Raw genomic sequence first — 25,794 nt, 5'->3', positions numbered from 1 at the left:
GCCCATTGCCTACGTCGTCTCTGATTAGTTTTTCCAGAAACAGCTCTGGAGCAGTGCCCTCCTGCCCTTCCGGAATGCCAACTATCCTGATATTGTTCTGTCTCCCTTCTAGATCATCCGCTCTGGCCCTGCATTGCTGCAGTCGATTTTGGAGATCCGTGATGGACTCGGGGATCTCTCTTGACTTATCTCCAAGTCAGAAATCCTCCGATCGGATTCTGCGCCCCGCTCGCGCCTTTTGGAGGTCTTGACGAAGCAACGACAAGTCTACCTTACCTCCTCCACCATGGTGTTGATCTTCACCTCCACTGCAATTCTGGTATAGCGAATTGCTTGGAGGACTTCTAGCAGGGTGGGTTCTGCTAGTTCCGGAGACTGTGAGCTTGCTGCGTGTGGTAGAGGTGGTGTCACTGATCTAGCCGCACATATTTATCCAGTTTACAGCAATTTTGTACGCTTTGCATCTGAAATTACCCCCACACCGGAAACTGTACCTGGTCTGACACCTCAAGCCATTTTCCCATGTCATTTTGGGCCACATAATTCCCTCCAGCACCTCCAGCCTGCCTATATCTAGGTAAGTCTCTATTGGGTTTTTTTTTTTATTTGAGTGTTTTTTCCCCTAAAATATCTTGTTTTCTGCTGTTATTATGAAGAATGAAAATCACACTGTATCATTACTATTTTTATTCTATCTTTTTCTTTCATTTGCAGTTCTGGCATTGCTGATGGCTTGTTTTTGCCTGTAGCCGTCCATTCCACATGGAAGCAAAGACGTGTCATTTATTTCTGTAATGCCAATGCCACACAATGAAAAAGTTCCAGGAGTGAAGTGAAAGTAACACTTGAGTGCAGCCAGTCCTGTACAAGAAGTGGAAATCCTGGACAATTACATACCTGAACTGGAAAAGTCCAGTGTCTCCCGGGACATGTATGAATGTGAATGTTTAACTGCAATAAAAATGAAACTGGTAAGTGGACAGAGCTGAACAAAAGTGCCTACAACACATCATATTCATTATAGTGACACTTTTGTTAGAAACTTTATTACAATGATTTTCCTGCAATGCCCTCCAGTATTAAAGGACAATACATTTATCCCCGAACAGTTCCAAGTTTTCAAGTTAAACACCCTCCTGAGGGTCAGAGCTTGTTGTGCAGCCTCCAAGCAGCAATAAGCACAGTGCTCTCTGGTTAAGATCTGCAGGAGCTGTGCTGTAAATCCTGTTACCCACCTCTCAGCTAGGTCTGGACTGAGAATCAAAATAGGCCCTGCCATTAGAGGTACACAGAGGCCCAAACACCCACAAACAGGCCCAAATAGCCCCCACCAGCCCACTAAGTTGTGACTTTCTATGGCATTTCACAGCAGCCCCTCTGGCATTTGCCAGAACCCATAGATTGCCAGTCCAGGCCTCTCAGCCCTGTTACCCTTATGTTATATATATATATATATAATATATATATATATATATTATATATATATATAAATGAATGAAGGGATCAGCACACTCTTATTAAGATGAATCAAGTGCTTTTATTTATAACACAGCATGATGACATCATTAGTCCTTATACAGTTGTTTGTTTTCCAAAATAGTTTCTTTACTTTTTGTGCAAGTGTCATTCCATTGTTCCACCATCGGGTGTCAGTGGTGTGCTCCAGTGCAAAGTCTGTTACTTTGTTCTTGTAAAAGTAAAAAGAAAACGTTACTTAAGATACCGAAGAACATTCACATTGTGTGTAGATATTTTGTATATACTCTCCCCCTATGGAGTAAAAGATACAGATTAGTTTTCCGTTGGTATTAACTTACAAAGAGCTTTAGTTTAGAAAACAATTTAATAAAATTTGAATGCCCGTTAAGTCCCTTGGGCATGACACAGTCGAGTTCATGTATCCAAAAGGCTTCTCGTCTCAATGTTATCAATGTCACCACCCCTGGGTGGTTTCGTACATGATCGATTGGCATACATTTGAACGTAGATGGATCATGCCTCGCTTCTTTCCAGTGTTTCGCTACAGGTTGCTGTGCTATGTCCTGTTTGTTTGCATCAACCTTTCTCTCAGTGTCCAATGCTGCCCTGATGCTGGCCCTGTGCATGTTAACTCTCTCTTTTAATTGCCTAATGGTTTTACACAGTAAATTAGGCCACATGGGCACTTGATGACATATATCACCGTTGTGGAGGTGCACGTTAACCTGTACTTGATTTCATTCTTTTTCCCAGTTCTTGGGTGCCTGAACTCTTTCCCAGTATTAGAGTATTGCACACCACACAGCCTGTGCATTTATACACACCTGGGGGGGGGTGGAAAGTGTTGGGCCTAGGTAGTGTATACTTTCCTACTGGATCGGTGGGGCTTAGGTGCTCTTTAAGGTTAGTATTCCTGGAGTAGCTAGATTTCGGTCTATTGGGAAATTTTGGGGTTAGCGCATCATCTTTGGCCACTATCTCCCAATGTCTGAGTACAGCCTCTTTTGTGGCTTTGCTATGGGGATTATACTTGCTTACATATATATATCATTATTGCCCCCATTTGGTGCATGTGCAGCAACAGTAGTGCATTGAAGCAATTGTTCCCGTGACATGGCCATTACCATTCTCTGTGGTGTCTTTAATTATTCTGGCCGGATATCCTCTTTCTAGGAACTTTTTCCCCATCCTCATCAAGTCCTCTTTACATTGTAATTGGGTCACTATCAATTCTGATGACAGGCATCATTTGCGATTTGGGGAGTGAATCGAGGAGGTGTCTGGGGTGATTGCTTCTATAATGCAGTAGGGTATTTCTATCTGTGGCCTTCGTGTATATGCGTGTCTGCAAATCCCCACCTTGCTTGTAAACCTGGACATCTAAGAAGTTTATTTGTTGTGAGTTGTAGTTCAATGTCAGTCTCACTGGTGAGTTTAGAGAATTTAGACCATTAACATATTCTTCTAACTGACTTGCCGTCCCTGTCCATGTAAAAGCTACCGTATTTTTTTGAAAAGCTCATGACCCATAAATGTGTTCATTTTCGTAATCGCTCATGAATGCATTGGCATACACTGGTGCCACTTTCGAGCCCATGGCAGTGGCCAGCCCGCTGTATATAGAATTGGGTCTCGAATTTGAAATAATTGTTAGTTAGCACAAAGTCTAGCAGCTGTATGACATATTCTATGGGTGGGCCGATATATGTGGCGTTATTCGTAAGTAGCTTGCGTACTGCCTGCAACCCGGCCACATGAGGTATGCAAGTGTATAAGCTTTGAACTTGAGCTTAGTGGCCAATATTAAATTATCTACTGGCAAACCAATGCTCCCCACTACCTTAAGAAAATCTGTTGTGTCTTTCAAATAGCTGCTGCTGCAGGTTATGCAAAGGTTGTGGTAACATATCCAGGTACTGTGCTTCCTTTTCATTTACAGATCCAGTGGACGATATTATTGGTCTCCCTGGTGGTCTTTTGGATTTTTATGTATTTTGGGCAATGTGTACATGACAGGCACTGTGGGCTCCCAGGTATGCAATAGCGCTCCAATTCCTTTGACAGCCAGCCTTGTGTTATGCCCATATTAGTTAAAGTTACAAGTTCCCCTTTGAATTTTTCTGTGGGATCATAGGTAAGTTTCCCATAGTTATTAGTGTCCGACAGTTGGGATAATACTTCCATTCTATAATATGGAATAATTTTCCACAATGAAAACTGAAAAGAATAGATGAGAATCACTCATGAACAGTTCACAAAGCTGGAATATACTTACCCCAAAATACTTAAAGATCCTGTTGTTGCAAAAGGCAGTGCTACAAAATATTAAGTAGTAGGAGGTGAAGGCACTTTGTATACTATAAATAATTACATGTTAGAATCAAGTCTCACAAGTGGTTGAATTGGCACATGGTTACCCATGTGAGCAGTAACGCCACGTCAAGGCTTCAACTCTTGTTACTGTCCATTCACACATCTATTGCAGCAAACGGCTCACCCTATCACTTGCTGCAATAGTTCCCTCTCTGGTCCCGCATGGAGTGACATAAACTGTCATGGGACCTTTCCTCTTCAGCAAATACTGAGAGGTATCTGACTAGTCACACACACACATAAATGGCTTTTAATCACACACTGGCTATTTAGATTTAATTTAAAGATTAGATTTTTAGTTTTAGATGATATATATACTCATGCAGGAATCATGATGGACCTATTTAGCTGACCACATATGACTAAAACTATGGGAAGAATAGGGTTGTTCCTAGTTGGCATTTTGGGTCATACACCTCTGCCCAGTCTGTACCTTCCCCCCCCCCCTAATACCTGAGCTGACCTGCAATTTATTTAAAATATGGACCTGGGTGTTTTGGACTTGATATAAAAAAAAACAATATTCACATTCACACACACGTCTCACACAACCATACAACATTCCTACACAGAATATCACACATGCTACAATTATTGCTGTACTTGACTGCAGTTGATTTTTATCCTTTCGTCCTCTCCTATACACAGGTGGTGATGATAATAAAGAAGATAAAGGGAGGTTTAACATAACCCCAAAAGGAAGTGTACTATACAGTCATAAATAAGTTCTTCCTTTAGTAGCCTCCCCAAGAACCCTGCTCCCCTCTAACTACTGGTTAATAAAGTCAAGCTTGGACATCCCTATTTAAATTTAGCTTTTGGCATGCCTTTTCCGTTTCGGGGGGTTTGTCTTTTAGTTATATTTATTTTTTAAAGGCCAATTATTTGCAATTAAATAAATTTAGATGATCCAGAGGAAGGCAAAAAAACCCCTTCTGAGGCGGTCTCCAATCTGCCTCAGAAGGGGGAAAAAATTCCTTCCTGACTCCAAAATGGCAATCGGACATGTCCCTGGATCGACAGTAGCCTTGTAAAGGAAATACAATGCCACATAGGGAGTGTACAGGTTCAATTCCATTGCTCCCGTATTGGCATGCCATTAATGAAGCACCAGGTTATAAAAATAACCTGATACTAGTGACTGATTCCTTGAAAGGGAGAACAGGTCATTTCCAATACAGAAATGCTTGCAGATTCCAAAAGGGAATTCAGTGTTCTCCTGTTCAAAGAATGGGTGAGCATTGCAAATAGCTAATTCAACTGATGCACATACACACACACACGGACACACACACGGACACCACGGACACATGGACACACACATAAACACACGCACATAAACACACACATATACTGGTAAGGTGGTAACAAAAAACCCTAAATAATCAGGTCTCCAGGGGGTATACTTACCACTACTTACCATTACGGAGCTCAGCGACTGCTGAGTGGTAATAACCCGCCCTTCTTTCCCTAAAAGAAAATGGTTTTAAAAAAAAAGTTTTTAAAAAAGGAGAATTCAACCTATCCTGAAAAAAAACCTGTACCCCCCCACCCCAGGTAGACCCCCCTCCCTCCTCCCCCCAGGCTAACTACCCCCCCCCCGGGGAGATGCCCCATACTCCATACTCACCCCTCGCCACAGATTCTTCCAGCGAAGTTCCACGTGTCCATCTTCTGCGTCCTCAGTAAGCTGACTGCGAGATCGGCAATTTCCTTGTAATTCCGTGCATGCGCAGTTGCATAAACAGGCAAACTGCTCCAACTGCGCATGCACAGAAATACCGATCTCGCAGTCAGCTTACAGAGGACGCAGAAGATGAAGGCTTGGAACTTCCCTTGAATAATCTGCGGCAAGGGGTAAGTATGGAGTATGGGGCATCTCCACAGGGGGTAGTTAGCCTGGGGGGATGAGGGAGGGGGTCTACCTGGGGTGGGGGGTACAGGTTTTTTTTCAGGACAGGTTGATTTCTCCTTTAAGAGCATATGTTTTCTTTTCTACATTATTCTAGATGCTTGTCTGTCAATAGTTATATAATATCTATTATCCTGTCAATAAACTATTGTATAACATTTTATCTAAAAACCTAAAACTAGCCTAATCTTTTACATTACTGTACACTGTCTCATTTCATCTAACATTTATACTCACGATGTTAACTCTTCCTTTCTTTCTTTTTCTCTTCTCCAAGTCAAAGCCAGGGATCCCGTGCGGTGGCGACATTGATGGCAGACGCAGGTGGATGAGTTGTTGAGACGTGCAGCTTGCCATAGAGGGTATGATGTCAATTGGCCCAGGTTGTTGCTATGTCCAGGCAGTATTGTTGTTTTCCCATATTAGAACCATTGCCTTACTCCTGCCAACTCCAGCTGGGATCCACGTTGGAGAAATCTGCCAAGTTGGTTTCCTCGTTGCGAATTTGAGAGGAGAATGACTGCGGGATCTCAGTGAAGTCATCTGCTGATGGCTATATGAAAGGAAACAAGGTGCTTCTTACATACTTCATTTCACTCAAGATAAGTTGTAACTTAATATGTGGCTTGAATTATCTGTAAAAAGTGATTACTGGATTCAGATATTAATACCCAGAAAATAGAAGCAGGGTAAATTAAAATCAGACTATCAGTATCCACCAAAACTCAACGACTTTATTTTGGAAATAAAATTACAAAAAGTTTCTGAAGGCCAATGAATGAGCTATTTAAAAAGGTAACTGTCAATAAATAAATAAGGGACCCATTAACCTCACTATGGACACATGATTATCTGTCCTTGTTACAGTGATTAACCAAAGTGGAGACCAAGCTGAAGTCCAGGTTGGGTGAAATCTGAAGGTGAATTGCGTTTTATCAGTCTTGGATATTACTAGAACTTTGGGAAAGTTCCTTTTACCAACATGTTTTCATATCTAAATGAAGCCCAACCCAATGGTGGGAGCCTTAACCCAAAAGCTCCGAAGACCTCTGGCCTACCAAGTGGTGGTTGAGTAAAAAAGAGCAGCATTTTTCTGCAGTGTGAAAGTGGGTGGATGTATCATATATAGCACATGTATTTACCATTCCTGGCTGGAAAGGGGTCTTCACTCTCCGGTTCTCCAGCACTTCCCAATTCACTGTGCTATAGAAAGCGTGCTCCCTGATGTTTCCATTGATACCGATCCGCTGATTCTCGTCCATCTCCAAAAGCTAAAGAGAGACATGAATTTCAATATCGCAGGTGCTTTGTCATGTACCTCCTAGCATTAATATATATATTACGCTGATATTTACCTTTGGCAGGAGGTCCAGCATTTCCTGGCTCATATAATATGGGTAATAAGGCTTATTCTTCTTTATAGCATAGAATTGCCTTAAAATACTGCCTGATGGTGAAAATGGCAAGCTGCCCGTGGCCATTTGGTACATGGTAATCCCAAAGGACCACCAATCCACGCCTGCGTTATACTCTGCCTTTGATAGAACCTATTAAATAAAATGATTACAGAGAAAACATGAGTCATGAACTTGAGCCAGTACCTGCAGAACACAAAATAACACGGCAACATATTAAATTGCAAATGGATTACATTTAACGTCTGTATTAATATTAATTTATATTAAATGAGCACTGATCCAATTAGGTTTGCCATTTGGCCGGTAAAAACAATGGTTGATCCCAATGTTATTAATAGGGAAAAAAGATAAATATATAGAAACGCCGGTATATTTTTCCAGAAAAGGTGGCAACCCTAGATCCAATATGTGTGGTATTATCAGCTAAGTAATTAAAAAAACATTCAAAATGAAGACCAATTGCAAATTGTCTTAGAATATCACTCTCTGCATGAGACTAAAGGTTAATTTAAAGGTGAACAATGCCTTTAGATCCTATGTTTGTATTTTAAATGTTTGTTGTCACCTCTGGTGCGCGGTATCCAGGGGTTCCTGTTACTCCGTTGGTCCTTGTCTGGTCAAAGATGTTCTCCGCGGCGAGGCCAAAGTCACAGATCTTGATATGGCCGTCTCTGTCCACCAACACGTTGTCAGGTTTCAGGTCACTGTAGGATAAGCATTAGGAGCAATTTACTTAGGTAACAGTTCTTGGGACCAAAATTGCCCTCCACTGCCCTTATAAGTAGGCTGCCATCAGAGTGGGGATCCTGCAGGGGGCCCATGGCAACAGAGAACCCAAAGAAATGTGAAGGTACAATTCACAGAGTAAAAAAGATAATGGACCTGCAGAGGGAATTCATGGTGTTTGGGTGGGGATGTTGACGTGTTTGAGCAGAATGGTGTGAATGTGTATAAAATATTCTATATTCTTTTAATTGAGGCCATCAGTGTCAGACTGGCCCACCGGGATACCAGGAAAACTCCCGGTGGGCCCAGGTGTCAGTGGGCCCTCATGCTGCTAAACTTTTGGCCTATTTCCTGGCCATTCCCTATTCTATGAGAACAAAGAGGCTAAATAGATGGAATAATAGATTATAGTATGTAAAGAAAACAAACTGGGAGAATAGAGGTTGATTGAGGTCTAAGGTTTTTGGGTGGGCCCCTGGTGTCCCAGTCCGTCACTGGGGGCCATGTTCTACTTTGTTGGATTTGCCCAACTCCGACAGGGGCCAACCGGGCAGTGGGATAAAAACCTGGGCTTAACTATGTATTATGGGGTCCCATGACTTCTAACAGCACCTGCAGTCTGACTATGTAAGTGCTTTCTTGTATTGGCTCATTTAAGTTGGGAGAGATGAGTAGCTACTATGGGAAATGCTTGCCTACAGCACATGTAGTTGTGACAGTCCATCGTCACACAGTGAATGTATGTGTCAGAAAGCACATAAAAACAACACAATACACTGAGAATTTACTCACCGATGAATGATGCCCTTAGAATGCAGGAACTGGAGGGCAACCACCATCTCCGCTGTGTAGAACCTTTTACAAAAAGAAAATCATCATTGTTCCTATATCACATTCATTACATAGGATTTTTACAGTTAACTATAGAGTTGCCTCATAGTGTTCTCTGTGCTGGCATCTGATGCAAATATCTAAGGGGCCAATTCACTAAGCGCCGAAGCGCCTAACCGCTAGCTTGAATTTGACAGCATTGGGCATTTTCGTTACTTTTCGTAACGGACGCTGGCGTAAATTCGCTAGTGTTACTTCGCACCCTTACGCCTGGCGAATTTGCGCAACGGATGTAACTACGCAAATTCACTAACGTGCACATTGTTGTGAAAGCTAACTTTTACGCCAGACTTCCTTCGCCACCTCAGACCAGGCGAAGCGCAATAGAGTAGATAGGGATTGCTTCAAAAAAAGTTAAAAAGTCCCAAACAACGCTGGCGTTTTTTCTTTATTATCGGTGATAGGCTGAAAAAGATCGAAAAATTGTAGGGGCTCCCCTCCTTCCCCCCTACATTTCCTAGCTCATGACAACTTAACTATACAGTGGGCACATGTGTAGGGCAAAATAAAAATTTTATTTGCTGTTTTGAAGGTCTCCCAGGCTTGTGTAGTTCTGCTACTTATACCTCCATGTAACTTCAATTTGGCGCCGTATGCAAATTAACCATCGCTAGCGTAACTTCGCTTTTCTTGGCGAATTAACGCTAGCGCAACTTCGCAACCTTACGCTACCCCTGAGCACAACTTTGGAGTTTAGTGAATTTGCGCAGCGCTGGCGAAAATATGCCTGGCGAAGTGCGGCGAAGCGGACGCTGGCGCAACTACGAAGCTTAGTGAATTTGCCCCTAAGTGTTAAACCAGAAAAATGAAAAATGGAAATGTATGAAACAAGCCCAGTATAAAAAGTACACTTTCTAATGCAATTCCTCTGCAATGGCCCATTGGTTGGGGCGGCTGGGAGGTGTGATATTGTAAGTCTATGGCATCTTTTAGCAGCTCATTTGGCATTGGCCAGAATCTAAAGATTGCCAGTCTGGGCCTGACAATATACAGAAGAACACAATTCATTAAGTGGGCAGCTTAAACAGAGGAATAAGCTCTACATGGACCTTTGGAATATGTAAATATGTACCCCAAATTTCTCTGTAATAACAATTCATATTATTCCTGTAGAAAGCAGCCCTGTACTTATCTATGCAAGGGTACAGGGCCCAGCTGCATCTTGCACCCACTTAACTAGAGCACCTGAATGAAACACAAGTTAGGGTGCAGGAAAGGGGACACCACTACTCAAGCTTGTCCCTCAGTAATACAGTGCTGTCAGAGAACAAAAACCTATTAAGGGCCAAGAGGTAGACGGTGAGAAAAGTATGAAAAACATGGTGGGCTGCAGCTATTCTTTCCAGTTTGCTCCCTATCCCATGTACTGTAAATGGGTCCTAATGTCACTTACATGATTCTTGCCATTGGCAGATTTCCTTTGCGCAGAATCATTTGCATTAAAGATTTCCCGCTGGCATACTCCAGGACGAAGAAGGCTTCCAGCTGTTAAAGAGAGAATAGAAGAAGGTGAGACATAGAACATCCAGCCTCCCACCCAAAAATGTTAAAACAGCCTGAATAGAAGTGGTAATGTGAATAAGTGCAAAGCAACATCTTGGCGCTCCATGGAGAAATAGAAACAGCCATGTATGAGGAGCAAATAAGACCCCAACGCATAGTTTGTCTAACACTGGTCTAATTATGCTAAAAGTTAATTTAAATGCTAGAGATTATATGCAATTAATAACAGTATCATTTACCTCTGATTGAAAAGCTGCATATGAATGGCATAAAAATGGGCATCCTCTAGTGACCGTTAGCACTCGGGCCTCCTTCATCATGATGTTGAAGTTGTTCTTGTCTGGATTTTTCTGCATGATCTTTACTGCTACCAGTTTCTTCTTCGGGGTAAACGAAGCCAACATCACCTAATAATGAAGGGAAAATATTAAAAATGACATGGTGTATGGTAAAGGTAAATGCTAAACACTGAGAGGCTAAAATGAAAAAGTTATTTGTTTTTACTTTACACCATAGGTGGAGAATAATGAAGATTTCTGGAGGTTCAGTCTCCCCAATTAGTTAGAACCAGTGATTCCCTCCCCAATATAAATGTCGACGTTCTATATCACCGCTTTATACTGATATTCTTAGAACTGTATTTTCAAAACAGTGAGTAATAATACTAAACTACTTTATTCTCTCCTATGTTTTCTGCTTCCCTAGAATTTATACCAAGAGAAATCATGGGAAGTCCTTCACTTACCCGGCCAAAGCCTCCTTTTCCCAGCTCTGAATAAAACCTGTAGTTCTTAATATCCAGGGGGACAGGTCTGCTGATATCCACACAGAGTTTCTTCGCTGCGCTTCCACCTTGTTAGGGAAAAAAACTCCATTAGTACCATGTATTACAAATAACCTGTACATAGCATATATTAATAAACCCATCAGCAAGCACAAAGCAGGGCTCCTTAATACAAGGCAGCACAAGCGGAGAGGGGACACCTACACCTATGTGCCTCCCCTAGGCGGCCCCCATGAATACATCTCCCAGAAAACTTAAACCCTTGATTAAATATTGAGAAATGCTGGAAGTCTGTGTTTCTGACATATTGACACAGCAGACCATTAGTGCTAGTGATGTTCATAAGAATCAATCAGTAATTAGATTTGAACAGTTACATACAAGGTAGAAAATTAAAGCAGGTCTGATTGGTTGACATTGGCATCACTTTTTTCTTATACTATAAAATACCACCCCGATTGGTTGATACTGGCAACATCACTGGTTATTTTTATTTTCCCTATGTTATAGTAAACCAGCCCTAGTTTCATACCAAGATTAAAAAAAGAAGAAGAAAGAATGAATAAAAAGATGGGAAATTTTTAATCAGAACAAGACCTTGTGTAAATCAGCAAGCTATAAACATCAGGCAAACATATTAATTGCAGGAATCCTTATAAAAAGACATCCCAGCAAGTTAGTGCAAATAGATCCTATGGGGCCACTTGTTATTACTAGCAAGTTAGGGCAGAGATTAAACAAAAAAGCTACAACTACGTTTTCTTACCTTCTAAGGGATCCTCTGGACTTCTTGATCTTTGATCCTTATTCACACCTTCACTGGTCTTTTCCAACTGACTTTTCTTTTTTTCTAACTTTTCACTCTTCTCTATGGGGCTTTTCTCCTTGTCTTTTAATTCACTCCTTTTGTTTTTATTGCTCCCATCTTGACGGGTCTTCTTTTCCATGGGGGGTTTCTTCTTCTCTTCTAACTCATCTCCACTCCTTCTCCTTTTATTTCTCCCATCTTCACTGGTCTTTCTTTCCATGGGGCTTTTCTTCTTCTCTTCTAACTGTCCTTCACTCCTTCTCCTTTTACTGCCCCCATCTTCACTGGTCTTCTTCTTCACCAGACTTTTCTTCTGGTCTTCTAACTCACCTTGACTCTTTCTATTATTGATCCAATCTCCACAATTCATCCTTTGTATGGGGCTTTTCCTCTCTTCTATCTGTCCTTCACTCCTTCTCCTGCCCCCATCTTCACTGGTCTTCTTTTTCGCCAGGCTTTTCTTCTTGTCTTCTAAATCACCATCACTCCTTCTGTTATTGCTCCTATCTCCACTGGTCTTCCTTTCTTTGGGGCTTTTCTTCTTCTCTTCCAACTCCCTTTCTCTCCTTCTCCTTTTACTGCCCCCATTTTCACTGGTTTTCTTTTTCACCAGGCTTTTCTTCTTGTCTCCTACATCTCCATCACTCCATCGCCTTTTCTTGACTTGTCCTTCCTCCTCCAAATTCAGACTCCTCTTCTTCCTCACCTCCATGTTGATCTCTCCTCCTATACTGGTTTTTCTATTTTTATTTAAGCTCTATCGCAAATTATCCGCATTTATCTATCGCCTCTCTCACTCCATGTCTCCTCTCCTCACTGTCCAAACGGCAGTTGGTCTGAACCAACTGAACAGGTAACTGAACTAGGTGAGACATGTGACCACCAGCAGTGTCATGCGGGCAGGCAACATGGAGTGACATGCAAGCACTAGAGAGCTGAGGACATTGCCATGGCACTACAGAGATGGAAAACTTCACTAAGAGCAAATGTTTTAAGTTGATTGGGAGTCATCAAGTTCAGAATAAAGATTTGTTATCTGGAAAACCCCAGGTCCCAATCATTCTCAATAACAGGTCCCATACCTTACTTAGCAGTTGTCTTGGTTACCATTCAATGGTGGTGAAGAATCGGAGAATTTCAGATTTAATTCACTAGGGGGGTTGCCTAACATTTGCATTTGCCCATTTTCCTTGTCCTTTAAATAAACACAAGGTATGTTTGATAATGCAGATCACAATATGTGTTAAATACATCTCATTCAGTGACATCACTAACTTGGGAAATGCAGCCTTTATAATGAGCCGTGCCCATGTCGGATACTCCTATCTATACGTCCTTCCAAATTTCATCCATTGGCTTTGTTGCTGTAGTACCAAACCACGCAGTACCAAAGAAAACATGCTGAATATTTGGGGCTATATCATGATGTCTTCACTTGAAAAAAGGGGGGATTATCTGCACCAGGTAATAAAGTATTTTATACTTTAACTGGTTGGAGTTCTTGCCCGTTAGGAAAAATAAAAACATTGAAAATACGTGTGTGTGTAATGTGGTTATGCACAAAAATGTGTGGCTTTTGCTCTAATGCATTTGGGGTACCTTATCCACCTGTCACAGATTCTTATAGGTATTGCCAGTTAGCACTTTTGTCATTGTGATTTTGCAGTGACAAAACAAAGCAGAGGACCCATAATGTGTATTAAAATTACTTTATTACAGTTGATTCTTTTAACATTTCCTTTGCTATGATACAAAGGATAATTACAAACAAAATATTACATAGGATTTATTTTCTTTCCTTTTTCTCACAACTTTGTAACAGCCTCAAAGGAACAGTTCAGTGTAAAAATGAAAACTGGGTAATTAGACTTTGCAAAATAAACAAAGTTTCCAATATAGTTAGTTAGCCAAAAATGTCATCTATAAAGGCTGGAGTGACTGGATGTGTAACATAACGTAACAGAACAGAACACTACCTCCTGTTTTTCAGCTCTATCACTCTCAGTTAGTCAGTGACTTTAAAGGAGAAGTAAACCCTAAAATCAATATGGCTGAAAAGGCCTTATTTTATATACTGAACTTATTGCACTAGTATAAAGTTTCAGCATATCAATAGCGGCAATGATCCAGGACTTCAGACTTGTCACAGGGGGTCACCATCTTGGAAGGTGTCTGCGCCACTCACGTACTCAGTGGGCTCTGAGCAGCTGTTGAGAAGCTAAGCTTAGGGGTCATCACAAATTATCAAGCAAAAATTAGGTTGGCCTGTAATATAAGCTAATGCTACAGGAATGAGGCAATATGCATCCAAATGTGCATCTTATCTTGTTCCCAGGGGCCTCAATGCAGGTTATTTTACATTTGAATGTGTCTCAAGGGTGAAAAAGGGGACCCCCTGCCCAGGAACTAATTCTTCCCTCTAGCTAGCCTAACCTATCCATGGCCTAAACACGCCTAAGCCTGGCTGCTCATAGCCACACTCAGGAGTGCCCAGCACCTATCACATTCACTTGTGGTACCGGGAAGACAGTCCCGATTTTGACAGCTCAACCCACAATAGTTACCGAAATTTCCCGATTTTCTCTTTGATCTCCTGCACTGAACAGACAGGAAAAGATATAAAGTTTCTGAAAGCTAATTGGATATTGGCAGAAAACGTGGCAGGTGCACTTGAATACTTTTGTAACAATTTTAGATAAGTAAAGAAGCAATTGTAACAGTTTAAGATAAACAGGTCTAATATCTTGAGGAAACTGTGAGTTGCAGTTTAAAGGGCAATTGGCCTTCATTAGCAAGCACACTTACAAAGTACAGAAATGTGTTCAAACTTTCATAAGCTGCCATCATTTGTAAAATGAACATGGTAATTAGGGGGTGTGGCCACAAAATGGGCGTGGTCGAAATGGACCGCAACCAATGTTTGTGCCCCTCTTTCTATTTCCAAACTGTTGGGAGGGAGGCATTGATGAAACTTGTGTCATTAAACATTTACTTTTGCAAGCCCTTAACCTTTTTATGAAACAGCCCCAGATAAAAGTAAAATGTAGGAACTCTACTGGGGTCTGGCACATACAGTGAAGTTATTTCAGAGCCATGTGCACTTTTGCCATTGCCAGGCCGGCGGCAGCAGGAGGCCTCGCTCTGCCCCTCAGACAAGTGTCAGTCAGTGCAGCGGGGCGTATGAAACTCTCGCGAGAATGGCCGGGCGACTTTATCCTTGTCAGGGTGAATGCGCTCTAGGCTCCCGGCTTGTCGCCAACCCTTGGGGGTCTTGTGCCCACCCTTCAAGCCTGGAGGAGGAGGACAGCAGAGCAGGCCACAGCCACCGCTACATCCCCCTCCACTCTGTCTCCGCCCACACTGCCCGGGGCCAGCCTTTGTTTCCGGTGTTTGGAGCGCCCCAATGGAGCCCCTTCTGATAATGAGGACGCCGCCCCTTTACCATATTGAGGACGAGCCGCTGCTGCCACCCCAGAGAGCGACTAAAACTATTAGGGGGCGGTACTACGATTACGGCTTCCCCATTGGTGGGCGTCACATAACAGCTGAAGCCCCGCCCGCAAGATTGGAGACTAGACAAGTGGCGCCGCCGAGCAGGGGATGGAGTAGTCGCTATGGGTGAAGAACCCGGGGTCCGTGTCGGTGCAGGATCAAGTGTACAACATGGCGGCGGTGTGTCTGGGCGCGGAACTGCAGACCCTCACGGAGCAGTATGGGCCGGACGCGGCGGTATCCGGTGTAGTGCCGCAAGTGCTCCGTGTCCTGGAGTTGCTGGAAAGCTACGTGGGGGGTTCCGGGAGGGAGCGGGGCTGCACTGAGGAAGAGATGCTCATCAGAGCCGTGCACAGGTTGTAGTTGAGCAGCAGAGAGGAGCCGGCGGTGAGTGAATGGCTGTGTGTCTGTCACCCTAGGAGTGTGTCAGTCTGTATGTCAGTGTCAGTGTGTCTGTATGGGTATGGCAGCTTCTCTGTACAACTCCCGGCACCCCTAGGCTGTATTGGTAGTGTCCAACAGCCTCTGAAGTCTCATATAGAAAAGAATCTCAGCGGCCATTTGTGACAGATTGAGCTGATCTCTGGTAGAATGTGCATCTCTTGGCTCCTTGTTTAATCTGTACATTTCTAGCCCCCCCCCCCATCTCACATTTACATCATGTTATAGACGAGTATAGTCCTAATAACAACACTGGCAGCTTTGGTACCTAACTGCTGCCTTTGTACCTCTTGCCTTTATACTGGAATGTTTGTATTTAGCCTCATTGTGCATGAGGAAGTGTAGGGCCAAGCTAGTGCAATTCTACATTCACATCATCCCTAAGTCACGACGGAGCTCTTATTCCTTTTCAGCCTTGTCTGTCACAGGATCTGTTACTATTTGTTCCTTCTCCAAAACCATGTGCTTCAGTGAAAGCAACTACAGAGCCCTGGAAGCCAACATGCCGCTCCGTCAGTGTCTTTTTGTAGCTTTCTGGTATGTTGGGCCCCACGAAACTAGACGTGTGTTTTTGGCAGGCGTTGGCAAGAGACGCTAGCATGAAGGGCTTTATGTAAAGGAAAAGCCCAGAGTCCTGCCCAGACAAGCTGTTGTGTCGTGCAGTTGTACTTGTGCAACAGGTGTGTTACCCATGCATGGAAGCTCATTACTGATGAATGAGGGCTTTAATAATGAAAAGCCCAATCGAAAGATATTCCTGTTTTAGTGAAACATCATATTTTCATTAAATGTCACTCAGTATTGTTTGCCTTATTTTTTCTTGCTTTGCATCCCTTGCTTAAACCCTTACACACCTGTTAACAAGTACAAAATAATTGTAACCAGTTGGCAAGGAGATGTATATCTTTATTAATTTTCTTCATTTCACCACCACTCCTATTTTTAGTGCTACTTTTTATTACTTCTATTCAGGGTCTATCCTATTCATAGTCTAGTCTCTTATTCAAATAAAGGCATGGTTGCTAGGGTAACTTGGACCAAAGCAACCAGATTGCTGATATTGCAAACTGGAGAGCTGCTGAATAAAAAGCCAAATAACTCAAAAACCACAAATGAAATTGTCTCAAATATCAGTCTCTCCATCATACTTAAAGTTGATGTAAAGGTGAACAACCTCTTTAAATCTATTTATTAAACACAGAAAAATAATATAAAGGTGAACATGCTCTAGAAGTATTGTCAGCAGAAGCTGCTCTAGGTTTGGAAGATAAAATACTTTATCTCACAGCACAGACAAAAAAGGATTTGGGTTGGCAGTGAACAAGTTGGATGTAGTTTGATGGATGCCTGTCAGAAGGCAATGCTGAATGCCTTAGGGTCTGGTCACACGGGCAGATTCGTGGAGATTAGTCACCAGGCGACAAATCTCCTCTTCTTCGCGGCGACTAATCTCTCCGATCTGCCTTCCGCCAGCTAAAATGTAAATCGCTTGTTTGCAGCCACACGGAGCACTTTGTTTTCCAAAGTTGGCCGAAGTGTCCTCTTGAGGCAATTACGGGCGACTTCAGAAACCGAAGCATTCCGTGTGCCTGCCCCCAGGCGATTTACATTTTAGCTGGCGGAAGGCAGATCGGGGAGATTAGTCGCCGTGAAGAAGACGAAATTTGTCGCCTGGCGACTAATCTCCCAATTTAACATCTGTTTCCCCAACCTTATTTTAACGTTGCCTCAGGGAGGTGCAAGACGGCATCTATTTACCTGACTTCATGTTCATGTTATTGGATAGGAATTATTTGCTGTACTAAGATCTTGTGACAGAAATGCTATTGGTTACCTTATCAGTGAAACTCACTTGTGTAATACCATATTACTGTATCACATCCTGCCGTTTCACTTTCCTTTCTTGCTTACTAACATTTCTGTTGTTTGTCTAGCTTATCATAGTGTTTTATTTTGTCCCTTCTATAGGTCACGCTGTGCCAAAGCTTTTTTTTTTTAAGGGGATTAGTATAAATGAGTATTTTAAGTTATGGATTAATTACATGTAACACAATGGAACCAGTTTTCATTGTTTATGTATTTGTAAACTTGTGTGTTTGCATATGTTTATCTATTAAACACAGGTATGAGACCTGTTATCCAGAATGCTCGGGTGCTTTTATATAATATATATGACCTTCCTCGCATCCATCTCAAGCACCAAAATAGAGTCATAAAAGGATAGTACAAGTATGAGATCTGTTATCTGGAATAGTTGGTACAGGCATGGGATCTTTTGTCCGGAACCCCGTTATCTAGAAAGCTCCGAATTACGGAAAGGTCGTCTCCCATAGACTTCATTTTATCCAAATAATCCAAATTATTTTTCCTCTGTAATAATAATACAGTACCTAGTACTTGGTCCTAACTAAATTATAATGAATCCTAATTGAAGCAAAACCAGTCTATTGGGTTTATTTAATGTTTCACGATTTTCTACTAGATTTAAAGGGGTTGGTCACCTTTGAGTTAACTTTTAGTATGATGCAGTGAATGATATTGAGACAATTTGCAATTGTTTTTCATTTTTATTTGTGATTTTCGTGTTATTTAGCTTTTTATTCAACAGCTCTCCAAATTGCTATTCAAGCTATCTGGTTGCTATCCAAATTAACCTAGCAACCATGCCCTGATTTGAATAAGATACCAAAATTGTTGAGGACCAGAATAAAAGTATGAGCAATTAAAACTAAAAACAACAATACATTTGTAGATATACAAAGCATTTGTTTTTGGATGGGGTCAGTGACCCCTGTTTGAAAGCCGGAAAGAGTTAGAAGAAAAAGGCAAATAATTAAAAAACTATTTAAAATAAATAATGAAGACCAGTTGAAATGTTGCTTAGAATTAGCCATTCTATGACATACTAAAAGTCAACTGAAAGGTGAAGATCCAAATTACAGAAAGATCCATTATCCGGAAACCCCCAGTTCCTGAGCATTCTGGATAACCGGTCCCATACCTCTACCTGAAGTTATTCACATAGGGCTCTTCGTATAATTTCGATTAGCATAAGGCTACTAAATTTCATGTAAACATTAAATAAACCCAATAGGGTTGTTTTGCCTCCAATAAGGATTAATTATATCTTAGTTGGGATCAAGTACAAGGTACTGTAAAGGAAATCCATTTTAAAAACTGTGATTTATTAAATTATAACGGAGTCTATGGGAGATGGGAACTTTCTGGATAACGGGGTTCTGGATAATGTATCCTATACCTGTAATATAAAAATGATTTGCTAAAACTCTCTAGAATGTGGCATTCCTTACTCGCATGCATTCCTTACTTTAAATCCTTAGGGGTGCTGCAGTTCCTTGGATATCTGGTCGGCTATCACTATACTCTAATTGCAAATAAGAATGGCACTGGCACTTTGCCATTTATTAGGCCACAAATTGGGGGAGTACACCCGATAAATGGAGGGTTATATAGGATTTATTTAGATACCCTACATCCCCAGTTTACTTGAAGTCGGGTGCTGTGGGTGTTCTGACATGAACCCAGTGCTGACATTTCCCTTCATGCAAATAAAGTTCTTTCCACAGGGAAGTGAGTGAGAGCCACAGAAGCATTTGGCATTTCCTTAGGAAAATATGAAGGAGTGCGGTGTTTATTTAAATTCTTCACTGTCCAATCATTCACCAGGCTGACCCGTTTCTATTACCACGTAATGCTTTTACTGCAGTTTTGTTTGGGACCTGGATTTTGGATAAATGACCTTTCTGTAATTTGGATCTTCATACCCTAAGTCTACTAGAAAATCATGTAAACATTAAATAATCCTAATAGGCTTGTTTGCTTCCAAGAAGGATTAATTATATCTTAGTTTGGGTTCAAGTACAAGGTACTGTTTTATTATTACAGAGAAAAATGAAATTATTTTGAAAAGAAAATGTGGGTTATTTGGATACAATTGAGTATGAGGGTGATGGCCTTTCAGTAATTCAGAGCTTTCTGGATAACTGGTTCTGGATAAAGGATCCCATACCTGTACCATCACTCCCTAAATTACTTGGTAGAACTGTTCCTCTGTATCAGCATATAGTTCCCCCACAGCTACATATATTTTATACCTTGTGTCTCACTTATCCCCACCTCTATAGATGTAGAGCCCTTATTGTCTATCAGTGTGTATCAGTTTGTCAGCTATTATGTACCCTTATGTACAGCATTACAGAATAAGTTGGCGCTTTATAAATAAATGTAATAATAATGGCCTTTATTCGATGTGCTGGCAAATTCTCTAGGCAAATTCTCTATGGGTTATTTACTGTGTTCTCCGCTGCTTCTCCTGCCCTATTAGAACAGTTTTTGCAGAGGCCGGTGGACTGTGTGCTTCTGTGAATATCTCATGCAGTTCTACTGCCTTCTGAAGAATTCTAATAAGGCACGCAAGGTGGGGATGCAGTAGAAACAGGTGTGTGGGGGGGATACTGAGTTATAACCAGATATTTAACCAGATAGTTCTGTGACCTTGTAATTAGTGCTGGGTAATTTGGTAACTAATTATATCAAGTGCCAATATCAATTATATCAAAGGCCAAATTTAATCATTAACCCCTAGGCATGTCCCCAGTGCTACTGAACCCATTGCAATGCAGCTGGGAGGAACTCCAAACAATGCTGTAATTCTGTTTGTACAGAAAATACAGTTTAAATACTTTTAAATAAAGAAATGGCAGTTGGTGGGGTTACTAGTATTGATTCTTCTGCACACAGCCTACTGCCATAAGTCTCCCAGAGTATAATGCTTTTGTGCATTTGAATACTTTTCTAGACTTCTCAATTCTTATGGGTATAATAAAATTAATTTAACTCACATTTTATCTTCACTGTCCTTCTCCCATGTGTAGTATCTCCAGGAGCAGCTGCTTGAAGCTCAGAAGAAAGAGCATGTTCTACAGAATCAGCTGTCGCAGCTCACAGAAGAGAACCAGAAACTTCTTGGGCAGTTGGCTGAGCGCAAGTCAAAGGAAGGTAAGACGACTAGTTTCAGATAAAATAAATGACAATAGCAGCACAAAAGTACCCTAACTAAATACTTATCAGCAGGGCCAATTTGTATGCTTAAGTGGGGGAGTTGCATTGACCATGACATCTGTAAAAATGGGTGTAAACTAGGAGGCTTTTCTCTGCCCCTCTGTTTTGCCTGTTTTGCAAAAGTATGTATATTCAATTTAGTATGTTGTTTTATTTTGCAACTATGCACTGTCAGTGTCAACCCATGGCACACCCTGTTCTATCAACTGTATAGATAGTCTAGAGCAGTGCTGTCTAACTTCTTTTGGTTTCTGGTCTAAATGGTGGAGGGCCAATAATGAAAGCCAGTGATGACCACTCCCATTTTAAACCACACCAACAAGAACTTTTAAGACCATATCCATATTAATGGTGGTAGCACACCAAAAACACAAATGGTTGGTGCTCACTGCAGGGATATCCCTCATATGTGAGACATTGAAGCAATATCAAAACATACCCTTAAATCTAAATGCCTCCTCCCCTGTGGAAAATATAGCACCCCAACACAGAAATAAACAACTTAGGGGCCCTTAACAACAATTCTAAATGCTAACAAACCCCCAGACAAACCCTACCAGGCAGAGTATGGTGCACACAGGGAGCATAGGGCAGGCAGAGTATGGCACACACAGGGAACATAGGGCAGGCAGAGTATGGCACACACACAGGGAGCATAGGGGAGGCAGAGTATGGCACACACAAGGAGCATAGGGCAGGCACAGTTTGTCACTCGCACAAGGAGCATAGGGCAGGCGGAGTCTTGGCACAACCGGCAGCATAGCAGGCGGAGTATGACACACACAAGGAGTATGAGCAGGCAGAGTATGGCCCAGAAATTGTTAAATAATATTCTCATTTGTGTACTGAGCATCTGTCCTGATGCTGTACAGTATTCTTAATGAATCAGATGAAAATTAAGCGTAGGTACTGGCAGATATGGGATGATGTTGACGTGAGTTGGCCAGCTTAAATATATTGCAATATGGACAACAATCCCTTGTGTTGTAAAGGGAGGGATTTTTTTTAGTAGCAGTATGCACAAAATGTCGCTGTCTAAATATATAAATGGGTTGAGTGCAGAGGACTCTGTAGTCTCTTTTGTATTTTGTGGTCACACCCTCATGCACCCCGCCTAATTGGTTTAAAAAAATAGTGCGTGAGGCACAACTTTCCACTTGTTTGTTCAAATGGTGCCTTGTCATTTCTGTGTGTTACTGCACTGTGGATATGTACATCCCCTGCTGGTAGATGCGATCGAATATTCAACAAATCCATTCTTACCTACCAAGTCCTAAAGTTACTTTACTTAAAAAGCGTAATATTTTCACTTACTGTAACTAACTATGCATGTTGTATTCCATTTGTTCACAAAAGTCCAAACTTATGGTGGCTCTATTTACATAGCATTATTTAATAGTAGGGTTTCCAGTTACTAAAATAATGTCTAAGTACTGTGACATCTAACTGCCAGGCTTTTTAGGCAGCTTTCATTTATGGCACTGCAGTGAGTGCTTGGGAAAGTAGTTTGGAACCTTTAACACTTCATATTTGTTGGCAGAAATACACAGCAAATTGTATTGGGCTTGTTCCCTTCTCTGTTGCTGTTTTACTGTTGCTAGATTATTTATCATGAGATTGCATATATACTTACGTATACTGCAATTAATTATAAAAAGCCCTAAGCCATTATGAAGTGATTAACTGCTTGGAGTCATTAGTACACCCAAAGAGAAAGTGGTGCATGCTTGCTAAGTATCTAGTGGTGTGGATTGACATACAAGTGGGAATGAAGCCAAGCATAAGTTATGTGCAAGCATCAGATGAATTTCATTTGTATGTGTATAACTGCACTCCACAAATAACTTATAGTGGCTAATATAAGCAGCAGAGAATGTGCATAAGACATGTATGACTATAGGCAAGATGCACAGTACAACATATAATAAGAGGAATAAATGGACCACACTTTTATCGTTGAGACATTCTACTTCTTCTTCTTCTCAGGTACATAAGTACAGGAGATGGTGAAACATAATTGAGATGGGCTTGTGCTGTTCCCTCAGATTGTGCTGCGAGAGAGGAGCGAGACCTGATGTTTCAGCTGAAGTAGGTAGTGGACAAATACAAGAGGTCATCTGCACTCAACCCATTATCAATATATTAAGGACCCCTGCCCAATGATTTATTAGATCTAAAGTGTCCATCAAAATCGGACTCCTGTGCAAAGACAGAATAAAGAGAAACAAATTGCTGAGATAGGGATCTTGAAGAGTAATTTGATTGTTTTAAAAAGTTTCTTATTCCTTTGAGATGAAACTTTAGTTCCCTTTTAATTTATGCTTACAGGAATAGTACTACCAAAGACTGAAAGTGTTTTATTTGCATTTAAATCGAGTATGCTGTTTCCTTGTATGGGTAAAAATATTGTGCATTTGCTTTAAAAATAGTACTACTACATTTTCTATAAAAAAATCTGTGTAGTCATGGGGCAACTATTCAAGCAATGTGTATAAGAAAACAGATCCGCACACACACTGATTAATGCAGTCGGGGAATATCCCCTTTTATTCAGCCACCAAACATCATCGTTTCGGGGGGGAACACCCACCCTTCATCAGGAAGGGTGGGTGTTCCCCCTGGGTGTTCCCCCCCGAAACGTTGATGTTTGGTGGCTGAATAAAAGGGGATATTCCCTGACTGCATTAATCAGCGTGTGTGCGGATCCGTTTTCTTATACACATTGGTTGCTAAGGGACCCGGCCGGGTCAACGGAAGGAACGCACCACCAATTGCAGGATTGGTGAACTACAGGTGTGCGGTAGGAGAATTACATTGCAATTATTCAAGCAACATAGAACAAAAAGACACAATTATACACAGCTGTATAGAATACAGACTTCTTACACAGGAAGAGAAACAGAGGTCAAATGGTATTCATACATATCGAGATATAGGAGGTTTAGTGCACATAGCTAAAACGTAACTTTTAATCAGTATCTAATAAAATAACCATCAATAGTTGAACTGAACAAAATTGGGCAAATTAATTAATTTTCCCATAACAATTTTACTGAAATTACCACAAAATATCCTGTCTCAAAAACACATGTGCTATATATTAAACAGTTGTTCACCTCCAAAACGAATCATTCCAAATTAAAGGGACTATCTCTGATATTGATATCTTATGTATTTCAGCTAAGGATCCAGCTTATGTATTTTGCAGTGTTTAACCAGTATAGTCAGTGTAATTGCACAGTCCCTAATCCAAATATTCTGCCCATACAGCTTTCTAAACTTCCCCCTGAGCTGCAACGTAAAAGTAGGATATTCTACAGAACCGCCAAGCATCCGTGGCCTGCACAGCTTGCTCGTGCGTTAGCCCTGTCCTACACGCTTAGTCACATATGTGTGACTTCATCAGGGGTTATCAGCCATGCTGTCATGGCACTCTGCAGGGCCATTGCATGAAAATCTTTTTTTTCTAATATCAAATAAGACATTTGTTGCCATAAATAGTGATGAATTGATAGATTCCAACTTTAAATATTTTATTACTGGTCTTTTAAGATAACAAAACCCTTAAGATAACAGAAAATATGCTTTTCAGACTTCTGTGCCTCCGACACCATTCCTACCTCTGGGACGTGGCATCCAGAAAAGGATGATACATTTGCTTGTGGTACGTTAAACTAACGATTTATTGTTCTCAAGCAATGCATACCAAGCACACATTTCCTTCAAGTAACCTTAAAAAAAGAAAAACTTAAGTATGATATCTATTGTACCAATGTTCAAAACTTTTTTCGTTTTTCTGCTAGGTGATAAAACTGGGAATGTATCCTTGGTAAATCTGAAGAATCCAAACTCTGCTCAAACTTCAGCTGTGCACTCCCAAAGCATCACAGGGCTGGCATACTCATTTCACATGTACCATCTTTATTTTGCTTTTTTTTCTGTCTGTGTTGTCATTCTTTAAGTTGGAATACAGGATGAAATGCACAGGGTCCAGCGTGATATGTAGGGGTACAAAGGGGTGCAGTGTGATATGCACAGGGGTGTGGGGTCAGTGTGACATGTATAGGGGTCCTGGGGAATTCACAGTGTGATGTACAGGGGTGCTTGTGAATTCACAGTGTGACATTTACAAGGAAGTAAACAAAATAGGAGTGAGCTTAGCTAAGGACCAACTAGCAACCAGTTCTCTTCATATTAGGGAAAGGTAAATAGAAATAATTGGTCCTCTATAAATGATTTTATTCACAATAACGTTTTAAAATATGTTACCTTTTATACTTTATGTATATATATATATGTATGTATGTATGATATATGTATTATATATATATATATATATTATATATATATATTTTATATATATATATATATATATATATATATATATGTATGTATATGTAAATTGTTTGTCTACAGGGTTGTATAATTGTTTTCAGTAGGCCGGCTAATGACTTTTTTGTGTATAATTGTGAATACATTTTTTTATATAATGTGTTCTTAATTATTTGTATAATATTTACAAGACATTGGAGGAGTTAAATGTTGTATCTAAAGGGGTGCTAGTGGAACATAGTGTGCTATATACTGGGGTGCTTGGTTGGAACAAGTTAATATGTATAGGGGTTTTTGCAGTAACAGTATGAAGTGTACAGGGCTGCCGGGGGAGCGCAATGAGATCTTAAAGGGGTGTTCATCTTTAAGGTAACTTTTATTATGTTATAGAATTCCTAATCCTAAACAGCTTTTCAATTCAGTTTTTCCCTTTTATAGTTTTTTTTAATTATTTGCCATTTTTTCTGACACTTTCCAGCTTTTAAATGGGGTCATTGACCCCATCTAAATACAAATGCCCTGTAAGGCTACAAATGTATTGTTATTGTGACTT

The 25,794-nt window shown here is 41.0% G+C and overlaps 2 protein-coding genes and 1 long non-coding RNA gene across 14 annotated transcripts; 1 reads left to right on the top strand and 2 right to left on the bottom strand.

Annotated features, from left to right (window-relative positions):
- Positions 1-272: 272 nt before the first annotated feature.
- On the top strand, positions 273-25,208 carry LOC121399905 (methylosome protein 50-like). 12 transcript variants are annotated; one of them, XR_005965331.1, is made up of 9 exons: positions 279-577; positions 715-971; positions 6,042-6,126; positions 6,632-6,684; positions 10,213-10,308; positions 20,723-20,846; positions 22,896-22,997; positions 24,502-24,573; positions 24,713-25,196. XR_005965331.1 is itself a non-coding variant. In XM_041581861.1 (6 exons), exons 3-6 carry the CDS (start codon positions 6,322-6,324, stop codon positions 24,868-24,870), a joined length of 369 nt encoding a protein of 122 aa, XP_041437795.1. In that variant the 5' UTR covers positions 273-352; positions 715-971; positions 6,042-6,321; the 3' UTR covers positions 24,871-25,208. The 12 variants fall into 12 exon arrangements, 2 of the variants coding, with proteins under 2 accessions (XP_041437795.1, XP_041437794.1); XR_005965328.1 differs by having other exon boundaries at positions 6,042-6,336; positions 24,713-25,190; XR_005965333.1 differs by lacking the exon at positions 6,632-6,684 and having other exon boundaries at positions 24,713-25,195.
- On the bottom strand, positions 3,943-6,089 carry LOC121399908. Its single transcript, XR_005965334.1, has 2 exons — positions 6,002-6,089; positions 3,943-5,322 (listed from the first exon to the last, which is right to left on the bottom strand). It is a non-coding gene; the product is annotated as an uncharacterized LOC121399908 (long non-coding RNA).
- LOC121399902 (protein kinase C delta type-like) lies at positions 7,666-11,147 on the bottom strand. Its single transcript, XM_041581857.1, has 5 exons — positions 11,048-11,147; positions 10,542-10,709; positions 10,193-10,284; positions 8,701-8,763; positions 7,666-7,886 (listed from the first exon to the last, which is right to left on the bottom strand). Exons 2-5 carry the CDS (start codon positions 10,704-10,706, stop codon positions 7,730-7,732), a joined length of 477 nt encoding a protein of 158 aa, XP_041437791.1. The 5' UTR covers positions 10,707-10,709; positions 11,048-11,147; the 3' UTR covers positions 7,666-7,729.
- Positions 25,209-25,794: the final 586 nt, after the last annotated feature.

Source organism: Xenopus laevis, chromosome 2L (genome assembly GCF_017654675.1).
Source record: "Xenopus laevis strain J_2021 chromosome 2L, Xenopus_laevis_v10.1, whole genome shotgun sequence".
Classification (NCBI taxonomy): Eukaryota; Metazoa; Chordata; class Amphibia; order Anura; family Pipidae; genus Xenopus; species Xenopus laevis.
This window is presented reverse-complemented; position numbering and strand designations above follow the sequence as displayed.

Excerpts from the sequence above, each read along its gene's own strand:
- LOC121399905 (XM_041581861.1), top strand. Across the intron at positions 20,847-24,501 it reads TGAGCGCAAGTCAAAGGAAG|ACTTCTGTGCCTCCGACACC; the intron begins GTAAGACGACTA and ends TATGCTTTTCAG. Across the intron at positions 24,574-24,712 it reads GGATGATACATTTGCTTGTG|GTGATAAAACTGGGAATGTA; the intron begins GTACGTTAAACT and ends TTTTTCTGCTAG.
- LOC121399902 (XM_041581857.1), bottom strand. The coding sequence starts at position 10,706 with ATGTTGGCTTCGTTTACCCCGAAGAAGAAACTGGTAGCAGTAAAGATC. Across the intron at positions 10,285-10,541 it reads ATGCAGCTTTTCAATCAGAG|CTGGAAGCCTTCTTCGTCCT; the intron begins GTAAATGATACT and ends TCTCTTTAACAG. Across the intron at positions 8,764-10,192 it reads CTGCCAATGGCAAGAATCAT|GTTCTACACAGCGGAGATGG; the intron begins GTAAGTGACATT and ends TTTTTGTAAAAG.